At 37.9% G+C, this 21,609-nt stretch overlaps 1 protein-coding gene across 7 annotated transcripts in view; it reads left to right on the plus strand.

Annotated features, from left to right (window-relative positions):
- LOC122563719 (zinc finger MYM-type protein 4) overlaps window positions 1-8,663 on the plus strand; it is a 208,474-nt gene extending 199,811 nt beyond the window's left edge. For all 7 annotated transcript variants that reach the window (XM_043717848.2, XM_043717850.2, XM_043717849.2 and 4 more), the window contains 5 exons: window positions 881-1,032; window positions 3,071-3,185; window positions 4,160-4,408; window positions 6,511-6,637; window positions 8,119-8,663. In XM_043717848.2, coding sequence (XP_043573783.2) covers window positions 881-1,032; window positions 3,071-3,185; window positions 4,160-4,408; window positions 6,511-6,637; window positions 8,119-8,329 — 854 coding nt within the window. In that variant the 3' untranslated portion in view covers window positions 8,330-8,663. The remainder of the gene's footprint in view (window positions 1-880; window positions 1,033-3,070; window positions 3,186-4,159; window positions 4,409-6,510; window positions 6,638-8,118) is intronic.
- Window positions 8,664-21,609: the final 12,946 nt, after the last annotated feature.

The following is a 21,609-nucleotide window of genomic DNA, read 5'->3' on the forward strand; positions in this document are numbered from 1 at the left end:
CCTCCTTTTTTGAGGCCTCCACACAACATATTTCAGGGAAGGGAATGTCATTTAATCTCCTCCCAAGGTTTGCTAATGCTGCCCTGTCACTGGGTAATACAAGGATTATAAACTTGTGTTTGAATGTAATTTTTTTCTCTTCCCTGCTTGTCCACAAGTACCAAACATTGGCTTGTTCTCCCAAGATGCACCTTGCTATAATGTTTGAGGGGTTCTATATTTGTGAAGGTTTTCTGTTCAAGTAGGCATATGAAGAAATAATTTCCATTCAAATAGTGTCTATTGTTTTTTTTTGAGGAGCCTCTCAAGCATTTCGCAGTACTGAAATACTTCTGAAATTCAGTAGCTTCATTTGTAGGTACATGATGCAGTCCATTTGTGCACTGTTAAGTCCCACAGTTAGTAATGTGATAAATGGTAAGTTAATTACTTTGAGAGGTTACCAAGGGATAAGTCTTAGACAGTACAGTAGAAAAGCTATCCATGCCTTCGTGAAAATCCTTTATCTGAATATACAAGCAGGACTTTGGTTTTGCCATCTCATCTTCTGACAAGGTGGAATTTTAAAATGTCAAATTCAGAAGTGAGCATTGCATCCATAATTTCCTGTTGTTCTAAGTTGATCATAATTCTCATGATTAAACAAGGCATGTGACATGTGATATATACTGAAACACTCAGGCAAATGGCTGCTTGGAGATGTATAGAGAACCTCAATCATTTTATTCCATTAGTTCAGCCCAGGTAGAAATCTCATGTTTGGGGAATTGTTGAAGTAGCAATGTTGTACTCAAACAGAGTGCACTAGTATTTTTTAAAGTGCTCTTAGTTTTGCTAAGTGATGACACCTTTTTCATGATCCACTTAAATTTATGTGCAGCTCGACCAATTAAGCTAAAGGAGGATATTCTTTCATGCACGGCTGCTGAGCTCAGTTATGGACTATGTCAGTTTATTCAAGAAGTACGAAGACCAAATGGAGAAAAGTATGAGCCAGATAGTATCTTCTACCTTTGTCTAGGAATTCAGCAGGTAAAACACAATATTAACAATATCAAACTATTTATAAAGACATGGTGATACATGGGTGTTTGCCATACATAACCACACAGACTGGTATTTTCTATTACAACGTGTGATTAAGACGTTTGGAGTAGTCCTTCATTTGGTGTAACAAATTTTCACACTTGTACCTATTGTTAAATTGGATTGACTGGGAGTGAGACAGCGTAAAATTGCATTACTACGCTATAAAATCAGATGGATTGAAAATAGAAATGAAAACAGAATTAAATGGAGCAATTTGATCCATTAGTTTAATACCAATAAAAATTGATTTTCTTTATAAAAATAGGTCCATGTAATGTGCTCTTGTGATCAAAAGCTGGTGTCGAACTTAGGCTGTCAATAAAATAATTAGAATTATGTCTAAGCTGTAGGATTCCCAATAAGATTTTTACAGCAATTAAATATTTATCAGGGATTTGTCAAGAAAAGAATAGTGTAAAACTGGCAATGTACACAACATTCTGGGACAACTGCTTTTCATCATTTATATAAATGATTTTGATGTGAACATAGAAGGTATACTTAGTAAATTTGCAGATGACTCCAAAATTGGAGGTGTAGTGGCCAGCGAAGAAGATTACTTCAGAGTACAAGAGGATCTTGATCAGATGGGCCAATGGATGGAGGAGTGGCAAATGGAGTTTAATTTAGATAAATGTGAGGTGCTACAATTTGGAAAGGCAAATCAGGGCAGGATTTATGCACTTAATGGTAAGGTCCTAGGGAGTGTTGCTGAACAAAGAGATCTTAGAGTGCAAGTTCATAGCTCCTTGAAAGTGGATTCACAGGTAGATAGGATAGTATATAAGGCATTTGGTGTGCTTTCCTTTATTGGTCAGAGCATAGAGTATTGGAGTTAGGAGTGCAAGTTGGGACTGTCCAGGACATTGATTAGGCCACTCTTGGAGTATTGTGTGCAATTTTGGTCAGCCTCCTATCGGAAAGATGTTGTGAAACGTAAAAGAGTTCAGAAAAGGTTTACAAGGATGTTGCCAGGGTTGGAGGATTTGAGCTATAGAGAGAGACTGAGTAGGCTGGGGAAGTTTTCCCTGGACCGTTGGAGGCTGAGGGGTGACCTTATAGAGGTTTGTAAAATTATGTGGGGCATGGATGGGGTAAACAGACAAGGTCTTTTCCCTGGGGTGGGGGAGTCCAGAGCTAGAGAGCATAGGTTTAGGGTGAGAGGGGAAGAATTTAAGAGAGGCCTCAGAGGCAACTTTTTCACGCAAAGAGTTGTTCATGCATGGAATGAACTGCCAGAGGAAGTGTTGGAGGCAAGTACAATTACAACATTTAAAAGGCATGTGGGTGGATATGTGAATAGGAAGGCTTTAGAGGGATATGGGTCAAATGCTGACAAATGGGACTGGATTAGGTTAGGATATCTAATCGGCATGGACAAATTGGACTGAAGGAGTCTGTTTGCATGCTATACATCTCTATGACTCTATTCATGGCCTGGAGGAAATGATCAGCTGTCCATTCTGTTTGAAATCAGTTGATCTTAAAGTACTTCAAAGAATGTGTCTAGTTTTCCTTTACTGATAGCACAAGATATTTCTTTAATTCACAATCTGTCTGTCACTGAACCTGTCCCTTTCCTAACCAACATAAGGATCTTTGATCGCCAGTGGTGCAAAGCCTGTTTGCATACTGTGCATGCCACACTGCAGATATGTCATCAAGGGATTTTTTACCCCATGTGAGAACTTATTTAGCTTCTCATTTGAGCTTTGCTGTGCAATCTATGCAAGAACTAAGCAGACCATGAGATTGAATTCAGCAACAGCGTTTAACATTTCAGTGTGAAGCTTCAGTAAATCAGCAATCTTGCAGTTTAATAATCCTAGAATGCTATTAAAGAATGTCTTGCTTTGATCAACACATCATTTAAATATTATTACTTGAGCTTTTCGACCTGTTAAGAATCTAGGCCATTCGCATAATCAATGGCTAATGAAATTTTGTAACCTGCATAAATCCGATCTGTGTTTTCTTTCAGTACATATTTGAGAACAGCCGAATTGATAACATCTTCACAGACCTTTATTACACAAAATTCACATCAGAGCTTACAAAGGCGCTGAAATTTTGGCAACCACAGCTTCTACCCAGTGGTAAGTGTCTGTGTATGGAACTTTTGCTCGTTTGGGAATGGTATCATGCATTTACCCCTTTTAAAAATTCACCCAATACAAAGTCTGTTTATATTGGCTGTACAGTGGCTCAGCCATTTCATAGTGTCTAATTTTGGCATTATTCCTTGGGGCACTCCAAAATAGCATTGAAGCATGGAATCTTTTTGAGTTATACCAAGTGAGCTTTCACCTTTCATGCTCACTGCATGGAAGAAACACATATTCAATTCCTTTGATTGGGTGGGCATGATTTTTTAACTTGATCGGGGATCCTTCATCGGGTTTCTCTCCATTACAAAAAGAAGCTTGTGTAGTGGTTCACAAATCAGTTATCTGTGCTTCTTCCAACTTTGAATTTTCATGTGCATTTTTTCACCTGCATGACTGAAAACTGCAGGAAGTTTGAACCATTTATATAGTATTCATAAATAACATTTTTCTTGCTTTATTCCTGGACACAGTAAAATGTCAAGAGAAGGTATGAAAAATACTTCCTCAGACGAAAAAAACTTTGCTTGTTCCTGCAAAGAACCAATTTCTGATGAATATCTTTAAAAATTGCAAGTTAGTTTGCTTAAAGAAATCTTAGGGTTTTTTTTAGCATTTGACTACTTAAAGCATCACCAAGATTTGTATACTCTGATAATATAGTGATTGGATTACTTGTGAACTTCAGCCACATTCCTTACAGAATGGTGCCTCAAAATTACTTTATGCCTCAGTTTCTTGAGAGCTTGCTTTGCAGCAGTTGTTTGGTCTTGTAACTGTTCCATAATCTTTCAACCCTTCAGTCTTATTGTTTGAGGGGTTACACATATTACCTTGTTCATTGAGATACCAGGTGCTCTGTTTTGGTGCAATTTATGTTCTCAGATGTGTATGTATAAGAAACATTAGCAAATGAGCTATTTCAACCTGCATCTTTCTTGCTAGTAACAGTGTTTTGTCCGCAGGCCAGCTATTTTGTCGAATTGAAGAGGAACATTTATGGGAATGTAAACAACTTGGAGCGTATTCTCCTACGGTTCTTCTCAACACTTTACTGTTCTTCAATACCAAGTACTTCCAGCTGAAAAGTGTCAGTGAACATATGAAGCTTTCTTTTGCTCATGTTATGAGGTGTACAAAGTCTTTGAAACATAACACAAAGCTGACTTACCTGCGATTCTTCCCACCTATGTACAAAAAGGACAAAGATATAGGTACAAACAAGTCTATATTTCTTATCAGCTAGAAGGTAACATATTTGGAATGCCATTTGGTGATGTTTTGTTACAAAATAGATGTTTATTCTTATTCTTAAGATCCAAATAGTCGTGTCAGTAGTAGTAGTCTTGTAGTCCTTCTGAAAACAAAAAGTGCTGGAGATCACAGCAGGTCAGGCAGTATCCACGGAGAGTAAGCAAGCTAAAGTTTCGAGTCTATGACTTGAAATGTTAGCATGCTTTTCTCCATGGATGTTGCCTGACTCGCTGTAATCGCCAGCATTTTTGTTTTCAGTACAGGTGCTAACATCTACAGTAATTTGCTCTTGAACATTGTCCTGTAGTCTTAAGCTTGTTGATCAAATTATGACCTGCAATTCAATATTAACTGTCTGGTTTATAGCAGACTTGTTGTATGGCTTATCCTATGATTACCGTTGAAATCACATTCTTATACTGCCTTATTCAGCTGTATGAACCAAGCATGTTTTACAGATTTGTCCCATTAGATCCAATTCCAGTGCATTTTGCACATGAAAATGAAGCTGGATGTGTTTACCACTTTGCAATTCTAACTCTGGAACTCTTTTATGAGTACTGTTTAAAATAGTAAAGATTTAAAATATTTGCCATAGTAAGAGCATTCCTATTTGTATTTTGTTCATATGGAGAATTCCTTGTGATGCAGAAATAATCCACTGTTACATGAGATTCTGACACCTTTGACTGGTGTAATGCATTCCTTTGCAATTGCGATCCAGCATGTAATTGTAAACTGCACTTTGAATATGGCAAACAGGCAACAAGTGTTTGTTAACACACCTGCTCCGTCCAACAGTGAATTCACACTATAAATTTAGAATCAGTATGAAGTGGTTTTAGCTTGGACTCAATTATATTGCAACTGCAGGCTTAGTATAATGTTACAGTCATTGTGAATGCAGCCCATTAAAACTGCGAATATGTTGATGTAGGTGTTTACAACCAAAAATTGATCATATATTGTACCCCTATATTTAGATTAGATTAGATTACTTACAGTGTGGAAACAGGCCCTTCAGCCCAACAAATCCACACCGACCCGCCGAAGCGTAACCCACCCAGACCCATTCTCCTACATTTACCCTTTCACCTAACACGGGCAATTTAGTATGGCCAATTCACCTAACCTGCACATTTTTGGATTGTGGGAGGAAACCGGAGCACCCGGAGGAAACCCATGCAGTCATTTGTTAATTACCAAAATTCAGGTGGATGGGTACAAGCTAGGCAGAATTCCAGAATTTTATGAAAGTTCAAGGCTTCTGCAGATGAATGTAGAATTAATTGCTCTGATATCTCAAACAATTGGCAGTCTCAGATTAAGCTAAATTAAATAATCTCACCTTATAGTCACAAAGAAAAGTGTACAGTAGTAAATGAGGTGCAGCAGACCACACAGTAGAGCTTTAGAACAAAACTCACTGCTTTTGCATTGTATAATAGGATGCTCTTATAGGATCACAGCTTTGTGACCTATATTCCCTCACAGTATGAGGGAATGTAGTGCATGATAACTATGCCAGAAAGGACTAGAGGTGTGCCACACTTGGCCTTGGAAGTTGTCTTTTGGATTCGATGTGGACGAAGTATACTCGATTCGGGTAAAGAAAAATCACATTCTGCAGTATTCTTGAAAATATCCATTACTGGGCAGTTTACCTTTGGGATAATATTTAGCTCAGCTTAAAGACTGAACATGAAGTAATTTAAATTTGATTCCTTTACCTGAAATTCATTGTCTACATATTAGCAGTGACAGTGCAACCTGAGCTTAGTTTTTATTTAATTACCTTGTTGCCTTATCTAGGGGTCTTGTGGCAGAGTGGTAGTGTCACTACCTCTGAGTCAGAAGGCCTGAATTCAGGTTCCACATGAATGTGCCTTAACGTTTCTGAACAGGTTGATTAAAAATATTTTTTACTGTCTTACCTCATCTTAGAAACGAGGGGAATGTAAAAGTTTGCGATGATCATGAACCAAGTTCAAGTCCAAGACTGGTGATATCACAGGATGAGGGGGGATCATGTTGTATTTACTCATTTGTGTTTCTAATGTAGATAAGTTACAATTTGGAAAGAGGAAGCGCAGTGATGAGGAGGAGGAAGGTGCTATGGAAATGGCGGAAAACACAGACAATCCACTCAGATGTCCAGTGCGCCTCTTTGAATTCTACCTGTCTAAATGGTACGTCACCAGTTTCCTTGTACAATGAGTCTTGAAAGTTAGAATTAAGAGTACACAAAAATGAAACAAATTTTGTGTTTGCAATAAAAGTAAGTTCTTGAAACATAGCAGGTCAGCCATCGTCTGTTGAAAGAGAAACAGACTTGACTTGTTCGATCTTCCATCAGCTCTGAAAATGGTTGAATTGAATCAAGTTTTCAGAGGGAAGGGAAAGAGGGATGACAACAGAACAAAATGGATAGATCTGTGAAATGATATAAGCAGATATATTAAATAACAAAAGGCAGTGGAATGAATGCACAACAAAAGATAGCTCTGGAGGATGTGCAAATGGTAATGCAGATCCGCAATCAAAAAGTAAACCAAAAACAAGCAATAATTGAGGAAAGACTGTGTGAAATTGTTGAATCCCATGTTGAACCTGGAAGTACCACGCAGAAAGGCAAGCAGCTGATCTTCGAGTTTGGATTGCATTGAGGCTGAGACCAGAGTAGGTGTGATGTGGAGACTTAAAATGTCAGGCACCTGGAAGATTGAGGTTGTCCTTAGAGATTCCATGAATCTCTAAGCAGTTAGCCAGTTTACATTTAGGTTTCTGAATCCAGGAATAAGAACTGTAGTCAATTAGTTATCGCATGCAATAGGCATAGTGATTTCTGAGAAGATCCAAGTGCCGATTGGGTGACTACTTTGATCCACATGCGTAGCCCAGAGTTTCTGGCTGGCTGTCATTTTAATTTTCCCTCTCACTCTGACCCCTCTCTATGCTGCATCCTGTACCGTTCTCGTGAAACTCAAAAAGCCGAACCTCATCTTTTGATTCAATACTTTATTCCAAAATCAACTTTGACTTCACCAGATTGTGAATCCTACTTCTATTTCGATCCCTTTGAATGCTCTCTTGATGGTAATTCTGCTTTTACCATGTATATATTCGTTGGACTCATTTTTTCATTGAATAGAATCATAGAATCCTTCCAGTGTGGAAACAGGCCGCTCAGTCCATTGAGTCCACACAGTCCATTGAGACCTTCTGAAGAGCATCCCACCCAGAACCAGGCCCTGAACCTACCATTGTAGACGGGCATTTCCCATGGCTAATACACTTAACCTGCCTGTCTTTGGACTTTGGTTTCTTTTTTTGTTGACTTACCATCTTTTTTGATGTCCCACAATTCCGTTTATTGTTTCATCTCTCCTGCATTCCACCCAATCAATAAATCTTCCTTTTTGTTTTTCCACTACTTCCAAATTTTTATATTTCATTAAAACCTAAGATCTGCTGGGTATGTTAATTGCATATCGCTTATCCAGTACTTACTGTTTTTGTTCCACATTTCCAGCATCTGCAATGTTTTGTGTTTGCCTTAATGATTAGATATTGGCATTCCTTATGATCAGATTAAGAATTCATAGTGATGAAAAGGACCTGTTCGTTAATTCTAACCAATAGTGCTTTTTTTTTCTTAACCTTTCCACAGTTCTGAGAGCGTGAAGTCAAGAAGTGATGTCTTCTATCTTCAGCCGGAGCGCTCATGTGTGCCTGACAGCCCCATGTGGTATTCAACTTTACCAACTGACCCTGCCATTCTGGATGCCATGTTAACCCGTATTCTCATGGTACGGGAGGTTCATGAGGAGCTTGCAAAGGTCAATCATGAGGAAGCTGAAGAGGAAGATGCATTTGAATGAACTAGATTTTTATCCATTTTTAAGCACTGAATTTTAGAATGCATGTACCCATGAAGGGTAACAGACTGCTTGGAATATAGCATACTCTTCCTCTGGGTAGATTTGGGGGACAGGAAAGGGAGGGTTGATAAACACACTGGCCAAAAGAAAAAAATCGATGTTGATAATTAAGTTGACAGGAAATCTTGGTGCTTTTAAACAATTAAAATTATTATTTTTTTGTTTTAAAAAATAAAAGACAACTGATGTGGATTTGTTTTTACCCCAGACTGATTCACTGGATTCTCGTTATAAAAATCAATGTCCAACAAATTCAATTTTAGGGGAAATGGGAAAAGGGTGGGTGGGATGGGGCGGGGAAAGCACGCCAAGAGTATTTAAATGGCAATACTACCATTTTAGAATGTTACAGCCGAGTTTGAAGGCCATAGAGACAGTATTTTGCCATTTAAACATTAACAACTATCAATGAAAACACGATGTTTAGTTCCTAGATTGCTGTTAATGTGAAACTTTTGTTTTAAAAGAAAGCATTGAAATGCATCTACTAACCCCTTGTTAAAATGTTCTGTGCTCACATTTCATTTAGAGGAGATCCGTGTGCTGTAAGTTTAGGTGTAGATGTGCACATGAGTATAAATTTGTATATTTTGAAGGTGATGGGCAGCTAAAAGGATGTTGTTATAAGTTTAGGTTCTTGCCGATATGTTTTTGTACATACATTTTAATTACATTTATATCTTTACTGTGTATAAAATAATTGCTTATGTGAAGCCCGGTCAGACTTTACATACTGCAGACTCATTACATTTGTAGAAAAACCCAATGTACTCCTTGTTATATAATACAGATTGCATTGTAGTAAACAGGCGTTTGTGTGAAAGTACCTTTTACCTCTACCTTAGCCGAGAAACGCACTGTTCTCCCTTTGCATATACAATGGGTAACTTGAAAGAAGTTAATACACTAGATACCATTGTGAGTTTAGTTTTGAAAAAGACATTTTATATATGGAAGTTGCTGTGAACTAGATACATCGAGTTTTGTTTTTCATCAAGGGATTTAATGCCTTTTCTCTTCACTGTAAACAAAAATGCACCATTTCATTTTACAAGTCCCCAACCCCGGCAGTGATCAGGTAATATGTCTGCTGCTGGACTGAACAACACACATAGAAGATGTAGAGAAGTGATTGAGAGAAAACGATTTACTTTTAACTTTTTTCTCTGTCCTATCTCGAGAATATACATTTCAGTAAGGTAAATCCAGTTACAGTCTCAGTAATGAGCTATGTTGAGAGGAGCACCGGTTTAGAGAATTAGTGCTGCAGTCCTGTAGCTGGACCTCCCCTCTGATTCCCTTTCACCGTGGCTCAGTCTTGAGAGCATTGAATCACTGAATTTAGCCCTTTTGAAACCGGAAAGTAATCTCTAAATCAACTTTGTTCCTTCATTCTGTAGTACTGTATCTTGGTGAACATACTTTCAGTTTCTTTTCAAATGAAACCTATGGAAGAATAGGTTAGGAATAGTCACTGAATCATAGTTTAAAATCTGGGGGTGTGACTGATTTGGGAAAATTTTCTACATCAGTACCCTGGCATATAATAACAGCATCTATCCAAAAATTTTACACATCTATATCATTTTATCTGTCAATCTCAATGATAGAAAAGTCTCCTCCATAATACATGGATTTGTCTGTTGCCTGTGTTTTGTAGTGTTTTGTCTTTATTTCTAGTGAATGTCTTAGCAGAAAGCATAAATTGAGAAACCGAAGATTTTCCACTTTTTTACACCCAGTGTTAGCATAAAGCCTTCTCTGGTTTGGGTATATGATAGGTTAAGATACAGGGTGAGACTCCATTATCCTAAAAATGTGCCTTAACCAATATCTCAAAGAGCATCCCTGCTGCACAATGTAAATAATCCATTTCCAATCAGTATCTAACAGTGCTAACTTAGTGTTAATTTGTGCTGAATTCTGAACACTGTTGTGCTGTGGGCTTGCACTGGGTTGAGATTGCCTGAATTTGTTTCTTTTCAGGCCACCACAACCTACAGGAATGAGGAGGCATTCATACCAACATCTGGCTGAGGTCAAATCAGATCCCATAGATAAGAGAGTAATGTTTCAACCTATTGCAACATCACATCCAGCTGCCATTGGTCATCTTAAAAATTGCAATATGCCCCTCATATACCACCCCCCAAATCATTGTAACGCTGAAGGCGAGTAACTAAAACTTTAGTTGAGTACATTTTCTGAAACCTTTTGAGTTACCAAAATGATGAGGTCAGGTGTTCGCAGAATGGAGAAGAGTAACCTCGGTGGGTTTTCAGACTTTGGCATATTTTACTAATTTATGAACAATTCTCAAACATTATCACCATGTAGCGATGATAACAATGATCAGGTTTCAAATAAAACTGTATGTGTTACAAGACGCTATAGTTCATTCCAACTAGAACCAGCAGTTCTTTTCTATTCATTAAAGAGATAAAGCCTTTTAATGGCCTAAAGTAAGTGACTGTTATTTTATAATCATTGCATTTTTTTCCGTATTTGACCTTTGTTTAGCTGATATTACAGTGCTATAAGTACATTTTAAAGGGGTGCTGTCATGTTTTTCTTGTGGAGGGAGTATTCAGGCAGGTTGAATGTGTGAAATGACCAGGAACAATGTTCTGAAATCCCAAATGAAAACCTGAGTATCCAGGATCATGGTGCTACAGGAATATTTTTGTTTTAGCACAGTACTACCTTTTTCAAAAAAAAACTTTTTAAAAGGTAAAAGATTCTGTGATCGTGGTCTAGATCTTTTTTTTTAAACACTTCTAATCACAAACCTGGTATAAAGTGCAAGACATTGTATCAAACGACTATGCCCCTTTAATAAAATATTTATCAGTAAGAACTACAGAATTCAGCTGCTGTCATTTATGAGCCTTTTTAAAGTTTTTAGTCAAACCTTAATTCATCTTATAGTAAATGAACAAAAATAAGTGAATATTTATGTTACCTGAATAAAAATTCTTTTTTTTAAATCTACAGCCATTTGTTTTCGTTACTGCTTGGATGCCTGTGTTGGTTTGACTGCTTTTGTCTGTTGTATGTTAAAATTAATGTCAAAAATATTCTGTTGTAATTAGAGGGAAATATATTAGTAACGTTTGTCTTGCTGAATTAAATTTTGCCAGCCCTTCAATTAAATAAATGTTACACAAGAATATTGGAATTTATGCAACATCAAATTCAACAGCAGTAAGCAATATAATAAATGGAAGAGAGTTAAAGTATGGAATTTTCCTTTTTAAAACTATGGAAGAGATTGTGCCACTGAGAGACTTTATAATACATTCCAGTTAGATTTTGTAAACAAATGATTTATTAATGACTGTGCCCAAGCGTAGCAGCTTTTTCACTTTCCATTCGTTGATTAAATCCAAATTGTAAGGAAAAAAAGTAGTCATTGAATGAGACAGCAATATCTTCTACCGAAGAGTAGAAGTTTGCACATTTAATTAATAGTATTAGTTTGGAGGATAAATTTTGGTAAATATGCAGAGCTGTGCTTTTTGTGCATAAAATTAAATTTGGAGTAAAAACAAAAGTATGGTCATAGGCAATAACACAACAGGATATTTTCAGGGTTCAAAGTCATTTTTTAATTCCATAATTAGTTCACAGCTTTGATATTATTCCACTGAGATCCTTTGTAGCAGATATGTTGACCTGGGTTTTGAGATTGTAAGAATGGTAAAATTCAGTGTTTGTTGTTAATACAACTGAGATACTGTTGGCAACATGTGGAATCTGCACATGCGTGGTTAAACATGGGAATCTAGAAATTGCTGTCAGTGTATCCTTACTAGGTGCACTGTGAAATCCTCACAGTTGGAGCTCAGAAATCGCTTTAATTGGCGGGATCAACCATTTTTATTCTATTGGTCTCATAAAATTCCTTGGGACTATTACATCTATTGAATAGGATATAACTGATTTTTTAACGGTGTACTATGTTCATAACTGATGGATAATCCTTATGATCTTGTAAAACTCAGCTTGATGGAAATTCAGATTTCTCTGTTGTGATACTCACGCATTCATGTTGTGATATTTTAGTTTGTATCTATATCCAATATTACTGTTTCAATTTTTATTTTGCTTTCTGGTTTGCTAATTGAGAGACTTAGTCATTATGATTGCCTGCTTAGCCTGGTGGTTGAGATCACCAGATGCTCAGGGATGCCCCAAGCTGATGTTTGAATCAAAGCATCATCAAGGACGGGAAAATCCACATTACAGAGGTGAACTTATTTAACGACATGTAGCAATTTTAGCATTATTAAATGCTTGAGGCTTGCTATTGAGATATTATAAAAGAAAAGATAACATCAAGCCACATGAGATATTAAAGCAGGCCACTAAAGCTTAGCAAAGGTGATAGGTGTTTTGAAAGAAAGTGAAATGGTTTCGGAAAGGAATTTGAGAACTTGAAAAGACTAAAGTGGTTGACACCACTGCTACACGTGGTGGTGTGATGAAAATTAGGACTGCTTAAGAAGCCAGAATTGAAAGGGAATGCAAGTAGCTTGAAGACTTTTGGGACTGGAAGTTGTTACAGAGATAAGTGATGGATGAAGATTTAGGAAAGTGTTGCTGAATGGAACTAGTGTAGTTAGTGAGATTGTGTGCAATTAATAAATGGGAGTGTTAAAAGGAGACGTGAGAGGCAAGTCTTTTTTTACACAGAGGGTGGTAAGTGCCTGGAATGTGCTGCCAAAGAAGGTGATAGAAGTAGATAGAGTTGCAACCTTTAAGAGGCATCTTGACGGATACATGAATAAGCAGAGAATAGAGGGAAATGGATTAAGGAGATTTAAACAATCCTTGGATAAACACATGGATGATGATGGGATAGTGTAGGGGGACGAGCTGAGAATAGTTCACAGGTCAGCACAAGACTGAAGGCTGAAGGGCCTGTTCTGCGCTGTATTGTTCTATGTTCTATATAGAGGTGAAAGATTTTCAGTGCAGAAAGGAGTCATGTGTTAGCACAGGCTTGGTTCTCTGAGGGGTCTGTGTGCTGTACTGTTCTTTGTACTTTGGGAGTTAGTGTAAGTCATCTCAAATTTACAAACCAAGATACAGGAGCCCAGCCTAAATTGCATTGGAAACATCAAGTATGGAGGAGACAAAGATATGAATGAAGGTTTTAGCAGTAAAAGAGCTGAGGGAAGGCCGAAGTCAGTGTCGTAAAGATAATCATGCCACCATCAAGATTATTTCTATGTGATTGCAAGCCTATGTTGAGGCCAAATGTAATAAAGTTCCAGTAAATCAGGTTCGGCCTCTTCTGTCAGCAGAAGTGGTGGTTAGGTAGAATGAAGAGACATAAGCATAAATGTGAAGCTGGTGTGTTTTCAGATAGGTAGCTGAGAAATAAAATGAATTTGGGCGAGAGTGCATGGTTAGATGGATCCTTGGGGGACCTCAGTAATGGTGCAGAACCAGGAAGAGCCATCATTGCAGGTGATTCACTGGCTACAATTAGATAACAATGCAGTCAGATAAGTGTTGGCCCACCCAACCAGCAAAACATTGGAGAAGAATGGAGTGATCAACCATATGAAAGGTTGCAAACCAATCAAGAATAATCAAATGTTTGTCAAATCAGATGTTATCTTGCCTCGATATGAATGGTTTGTTTTTTGTTGGCTTGTCTCTGAGATCACCAGCAAATACAGCTGTTTTATCTCTGACCCCAAAACCTGGGTCATTAAATAAGCACATTTTGTTTTGTTTCCATTTTTGTCTGTAGTGTGCTGTGGAATTGTTTACTCTTGCCCTTAGTTCTCATTTCTTAACACTTCTAAATTCATTCAATGCACATTACTATTTCTGTTCAGAGAGCGAAATACTGCAACTGAAAATCTAAAACAGGAACAGAAAACATTTAGTAGCTGACACAGTATCTATAGAAACAATACACAGATATTTCAGGCAGTGTGCTGTGGGAAGTGTACGTGGATAGAATGCTGTGGGCATGTTTCCGTTTCATGCTTGTGTACTCTTGAGAAAGAGAGATTGTGTGCAATTGTGCCTGTTTCTTTACCAACTTGAAGACCCAGTGATGTGATGGTCACAAAAGTGTTTGAAAGTAGTTTGTGAAGTTACAACACATTATCTGAGAAGCAGGCCATACTGTTTGAACTGGTCTGTGGTAATGTTTATGCTCACTGGGTTGATAACCACCTTGCTTCACCTCATTCTGTCAGCAAATTCTCATGGCCATAATGTAGCAAGTTTCAAATCCGAGCTACTTTTTAAGATGCAGACTAATAATGGAAATGCAATACCAGACAGAAAACAAGCATTTGATAAATTACTGTTGTACCTTACAGACAAAAATACCAAATATGTCAAAACACTGGTGATGTGATATTTTATTTTATTTTGCAATTGTTGAACTGTAATAATCCATTAGCAAATATATAGTTGCAGCAAATATATATGTGTGTGTGTATGTGTGTAAAGTAATATATAATTTAAAACCAGTATGTTTAGATATATACCTGCTATGGGACAACAGTTGTTGGAAAGAGGTAATCTCAGTTGACCAAATTTGTTCTGAACTACTAAACCAATATGGAGTGGAATAAAATAAGCAGCACACATGAAGATCAAGAATCTTATCCTATTGAAACATGGAGGGAGAATGCAAACTCAGAGTAAATGTCAGTCATGGTACAAGTATTTCAGAATAGAAGAGGAAATAGAAAACGTAATTTGTGGACAAAAGTTAATCCACTAGGCTTCACCAGTTTCCTCATTTGCCCTCCCCCCACTTACCTCCGTTCCAACCTTCCAGCTCAGCACTGTCCTCCTGACCTGTCCTACCTGCCAATCTCCCTTCCCATCTATCCACTACACCCTCCCCTCTGACCTATCACCTCCATCCCCACCCCCATTCACCCATTGTACACTTTGCTACCATCTCCCCAGCTCCACACCAACCCCCCTCCACCCCCCAATTTATCGTTTCACCATGGAGGCTTCCTGATGATGGGCTTTTCCCGAAACATCGATTTTCCTGCTCCTCGGATGCTGCCTGATCTGCTGTGCTTTTCCAGCACCACTCTGACCTAAACTCTGGTTTCCAGCATCTGCAGTCCTCACTTTTGCCTTCTCGAAGAGAAACCCACTCCATACAGCTACTGAGTATAGGATGGGTACAAGAAGCCATTGGCGTACAAATGCATTTCATAGCTACACTGGAAAAAGAGTGATTTTGCAATGGAGACCTTCACCTGGAATAAGTTTGGAATGAACATATGCTGCCTAGATCTTTCCACTTTCAGTAACATCCTTCTAGTTTCATTTGCATCAATACATTCTTAAGAATACCGTTGACTGACATGCTGAATGTTTTCCCTTCTCTCTTGTGGGAAGAGGTGGGATTTGGGAACGGGAAGTGGTGGGAAGATTGTGGAGACTAGCAACTTCACTTTGGTGTATACTATGGACGGCGATAATGTTTCTGTGATTTAAATATAAATAATGATGTGCAGTCCACATGATGAGCTTAATGAAAGCTTTTTGATTATGAATTGTTTTGTCCTGCTGTATTTGGCTGTTAATTGTATCTCCTATTAAGTAAAAGACAAAAGAGTGAAATGAGGGTGAACTTATTTATGGAATGACTGGCTACAATCTTATGAATTACCTGAAAAAGTCAAAGGAGATTTAATCATGTCTTTCTAATGGAAATCCCTTAAGCAACTGAAGAAAGAAAAAGAACTTGATTACGAGCAAAAAGCCAACAACTATGGCAAGTGAAATTGCTTTTGTAGAGAGACATAGCACAGGTGAAAGGTCAATTAGCTTATTCTGTATTTTAACTATTATGAACTTGTCTTTGCTCTAAGAATGTAGAAATAGAGCTGTTAGTAGGATACAAGTCATATTTTATCTAGCAATTGATTCTGGATTGATTCCAGAGATGAGGGGTTTGTTTTATAAAGCATGATTGAGCACTTTGAGACTATACTCTGGAGTTTAGAAGAATGACAGAAGATCTATTTGAGGATAAGAGTGGCTAAAGCAGATTGACAAAGTAATCATAGGATATTTTCTCTTGTGTAATCTCGAATGAGAGGCCATTGTTTTAGGATTGGGGTAGCAGATTTAAAACTGAGATGAAAAGTTACTTGTTTCAAGAGGTCTGTGAATCTGTGGAGTTCACTACTTCAGAGTGCTGTGGATACATTGAGTAAATTTCAGAACGAGTTACATTTTTAATTAGTAATGGGTTGAAGGCTTATGGAGAGTGGGCAGGGGAGTAGAGTTAATGCTCAGGCATGATCAGCCGTGATTGTATTAAATGGTGAAGCTGGCTCAAGGGCCTGAATTGCTTACTCTTGCCCTTAGTTCTCATTTCTTAACACTTCTAAATTCATTCAATGCACATTACTATTTCTTTCAGAGAGCGAAATACTGCAACTGAAAATCTAAAACAGGAACAGAAAACATTTAGTAGCTGACACAGTATCTATAGAAACAATACACGGATATTTCAGGCAGCGGTCCTTCTCATTGATTTCTAATTAAGGCAAATTCAGCAGTCTACCAACTGGAGTTTTGAACCATTATTGAGCCAGTAAATCACTGGATGTGACTCTAAATTGGACAATCCCATGTCCATATTGCCTGCAAACATGACCCCAGGCCAACTTCAATTTTCCATCAAACTCTCCTGAGGAGCAGAACTTCATCTTCCTCTTGGGCTCCTCATTTCAGTGTGGTCTTCACATTGATGTCAGTGACATTTGATCTTAACCATAGTGTTTACCTTATCTTTGATAGGAAGCACTGGGGCGTGAGTGCATGATAAATGGGAATGGCATGTTAGAAAATTGCTGGTGATATGGTTTATACCTTGGTGTTGAGCTGTACTTTCCTTTTGCCAATTTTATATGTTACTATTTCTATTTCCTTCACACATTCCTGTTTGCTGTGTTTTTTTCAATACCTTTAATTTTTTGATTTCTTAGTGAGTTTTGAGAAGATTTTGATTTTTCTTTAATGTCTTACTTTTTTCTCTGGCCAATAGCACTCCTGCATTTATATTGTCGTAGAACACAGAAATATGCCCTTCAGCCCAATTCATCCTTGCCGACCAGATTTCCTGAGCTCAACTAGTCCCACTTGCTTCGTATCCCACTCAACCTTTCCCATCCATGTACCTGTCCAATGACTTTTAAATGTTGTAAATATACTCGCCTCCACTCCTCCCTCTGGCAGCTCGTTCCACATACACACTACCCTGTGTGTGGAAACAGTTACCATTCAGGTCCCTTTTAAATCTTTCCAATCATATTCTCCACCGAAGCAATTCATATATCGAGTGAAAGTTTTTCCTTGCCCTGTGACCAGTTCCTTTTTAAACGCTTATTTGCTAATCCCTCCAACTTCGACTAAATGAAATGTTTGCTCCTCATTGCTCTCCATAGAAGCTGCCTGACCTGCTTCCTGTGTCCAGTGATTTTTGCGGACATGCTAAAATTGCCAATTGGAGGTCATGGTAGCTGTATAAGACCCAAGTTTCATTAGTCTGTGATAATAGTACAAATCTCATACATTGCAAAAACAGGTTAAACAACTTGAACACTTGTGTGCAAATTGCCTGCTGTATTTCCAATATCACATCATAGCAAAAGTGTTTTGCTGCCTGTAGAATGATTCCAAACTTGTTGAAGGTACAATACAAATGAAGGCATTTCTCATAGAAGCTCAACTCCTTAGTTTCTCTTTTCTGCCAGCTCAGAAGGACACCATCCTCTCAGTCTGAGGTTTGTGAGTTAAAATACTTTGCCAAATATTTGAGAACAAAACCTAGTGTTCCAGTGTAGTATTGAGAGATTGCTACACTGTCAGATGTGCTGTCATTTGTATATGTGATACTGCTGATTGAGATACTGCTGGTGTTTGCTACATTACAACAGTGAATCATAATACTTCATAAAACAGTTAATTGGCGTTTGTGAGGTTGTGAATGGTTCAACATAGACAAGTGAAAGTAAGATATGTTTGAAAAACTTAGCAGGTCTGGCTACACCTGTTGGGGAGAGAGAGAGACAGAGCTGATGTTTTGAGTCCAAAATGACGACTTCAGAACCCAAATTCATGTCTCTATTTATTCCCTTCTTTCAACCATTTACTTAATGGATTTTTCAACCCAAAAGAGAATATTTTGGAAATATTTGGGCTAGCCAGCACTGACAAAACATTAACTTTGCAGTTGTGGAAAGTTTGTCTAGATATCAGTTCCCACTCAAACATATTTTCAACCCCTTCAGTGATTTCTGCTTTTTGTTTTAAAAAAAAAATGAGGGGACATTTTCCCCACTGGAAAAGCACTAAGATGCAAGTAATTGTTAATAAACTGATGAACCTGTCACTGTGGGATCTTGCTGTGCACAAACTGGTTGTTCCTGCTCTCAAAACAGCAGTGTCTATTGTCTTCACACTGAATTACTAAGTTTGAAAAAAAGTTCACAGTTGTCATAGTACTGGAGCTAGACCAAATACTTAAATGGTTGCTGCTGACACCAAGTTGTATGAGAATGAGATGCCAACCACTGCGAATGGGTGTTGGGTCGATTGTTGTAAACATCTACGGGACCTGCTTGGTCTACAGCGGTAGGGGAGGAGTACTCGATAGTCTAACAAGAAGATGCTCATGTCTTATACATAAAGTAGCTTATTGCATGATAGTAATCAGTACAAGTTAATTAGTAAGATATAGTATGGAGGTGCCAGTGTTGGACTGGGGTGGACAAGGTCAGAAGTCACACAACACCATAGGTTTATTTGAAATCACAAGCCTTAGGAATGCTGCTCCCTGACAGACATAGAAGGATTTGGGGTAACAAGCTTCTCCCCTTTGAATCCCCAAGATGTTTCTATCTTTCTCCATCAAAGTTCTTATGACATCATCAGATTGGGTGGGACTTAATGCAGTCTTCAGCGTTAACCCTTTCAGAACCAGCACTCTGTGCAGCAAGGATGACATTTATCATCAGGAATAAATGCATTAGATTGCAAACTCCTTGAAATGTTTAGTATGAGGTTTTGTTTTGAGCAATATTTGCCCAATAGGTAACGTTTCAGACTATAATCAGCGACATTTGCTAAATCTGTGAAAATACTATGTCCCCAACTCTCTTCCCCCTCTCTCTCATTGTTTGCTATAACGTGTCTGATCAACAATGCCAACAATAACAACTGGAGGTGGATTGGGAAGTGGCACTAAAAGACCTAAAGTTCTCATAACCCTTATCATTATTATTGTTTTCTCATATGTTTTAGTTGTTAAAGAGCCATTCGTAAAGGCCACAGAGCAGAAAGGGAATGGTCATCAATCTGCTCCAATAAACATTGCCATTAAAGAAACATGCTCGGTAATTATAGTTTCCTCTCTAACAAAAGACATCAAAGATCTTCATAATCAGTATGCAGTAATTAACTAATCAAGCACCTAATTAACAAGTCAAGATAAGAAAGGATAGAGCATATTGAAGTAGAAAATAGATGTGAAGTAAAATACCAGTTTAAAGATACAACTGTAATGATTTTGGCACCAAACACTTCCTGCAGGCGATGCCATTTCCGATATAACAAATGTGTTTTAGACTGACCTCTCCCTCCAGACTGATGATGTTATCTTAACAAATGTTTCCTGTTTACCTGGTGGGATTTATTATCCAACAAGTATTTTAGCACCAAAGGAGGGCTTCTGTTTCAGGTAATTAAATCAAACAATCATTTTTTCCATTTTGTAGGATTTGTTTGACTAGATAAAGCCGAAAGTAAACTTGAGAATGCTGTCCTATGTAACTTTGATGAATGTATCTTTTGTATGAGACACGAGTCATTTCAGTACAATGGTGGGAGTGATTTGTCATTGAAAAAGTGATTGTCTCGAAAATAGCTCAGTTAGTCTATACACTACCCAGTGTGGACTGAGTCATAGAGTCGAGAAAAGGGAGAAAACTTATTTACCTTTCACAACTTCAGCTCATCACAAAACAGCCTATAAAGGTTTGGTACAACTTCTGTGCTTTTATTCTTAATATGAAGCATAGGAGCCAATATATTTTGTTAGTGGCTTTCCTAGTATATGCAGCCATCTTCAGGAAACTATACATATGAACCCTCATGTTCTCTATTGCTGCCCATTCTTCAGAAACTGGACCATTGAGCGGAAATTGCCCTGCCCTTTTCCTTTGACCAAAAAGAACCACCTCATTTTTCTATATATTCCATTCAATTTTCCATGTCCATTCAACTAGCCTATCAATACTCTCTGCAGTCCATTCATATTCCCCTTACTATTAGCTATACCTTCAAATGTAGTAATATTGGCAAATTTTGTGCCTGAAATAGTATCTAGACTGTGGTGTGGAGGAAAGTGGAGAGATTAATTGATAAGAGATGATAGGGAGGAAGATGATAATAGGTCATCCAAAGAAACAATCATGTGTCCAGAGGAATTACATTGATGACTGTTTTGGTGTATTTCCTAGTGTACCCCAGACTGGAGAATTTTTATCAAATTCGATTCCATTGTTCATCCTTTCCTCATCTTCACAAATTCCATCTCTGACTCTTTCTTTCCTTGACCTCCCTGAGTTTGCGGAATATTGGCCATCAGTCCTTATAAACTCTCTGACTTCCACAGCTACCTTGATTACCTCACACACTAATTCCTGTAACTATGTGATACCCTTCTCTTAGTTTCTGCATTTCTGCCACAAATGTTCTCACAATGCTACCTTTTACACCAATGCTTCTGATACGCTTTGCTTTATCCTCATCTGAACATTCACGATACCCTTGCAGGCATGATTGTGATTAACAGCTTTGTTCAGTTTCCCACATGTTCGCTCGTTTCCTTTTTGTCCCTTCTAGAATCACAATTAGGGTTCCTCAAGTCCTCATGTTCCCCACTGCCAATCTCCACATTCAACACACCATCCTTTGCAATTTCAGCTACCTCCAGCTTGATGTCACAACAAAATAATCTTCCCTTCTTCATCTGTTTTTGTGCTGTAAGAAAAACAATTTTGTCCATCCAGTATACCATCCCTGTCCTAGGGCACTTAATTATGCAGGCACAAGAAATGCAAACCCTGTCCTTCTCACTGCCCAAGATTCACATTTCACTCTCAACAATTCAACAATCCTTCCACATGGCATAGAAATTTGCTTATCCT

The sequence above is a fragment of the Chiloscyllium plagiosum genome, unplaced genomic scaffold (assembly GCF_037043375.1).
Source record: "Chiloscyllium plagiosum isolate Xiang-an unplaced genomic scaffold, Cpla_swu_hap1 HiC_scaffold_30, whole genome shotgun sequence".
NCBI classification, from domain to species: domain Eukaryota; kingdom Metazoa; phylum Chordata; class Chondrichthyes; order Orectolobiformes; family Hemiscylliidae; genus Chiloscyllium; species Chiloscyllium plagiosum.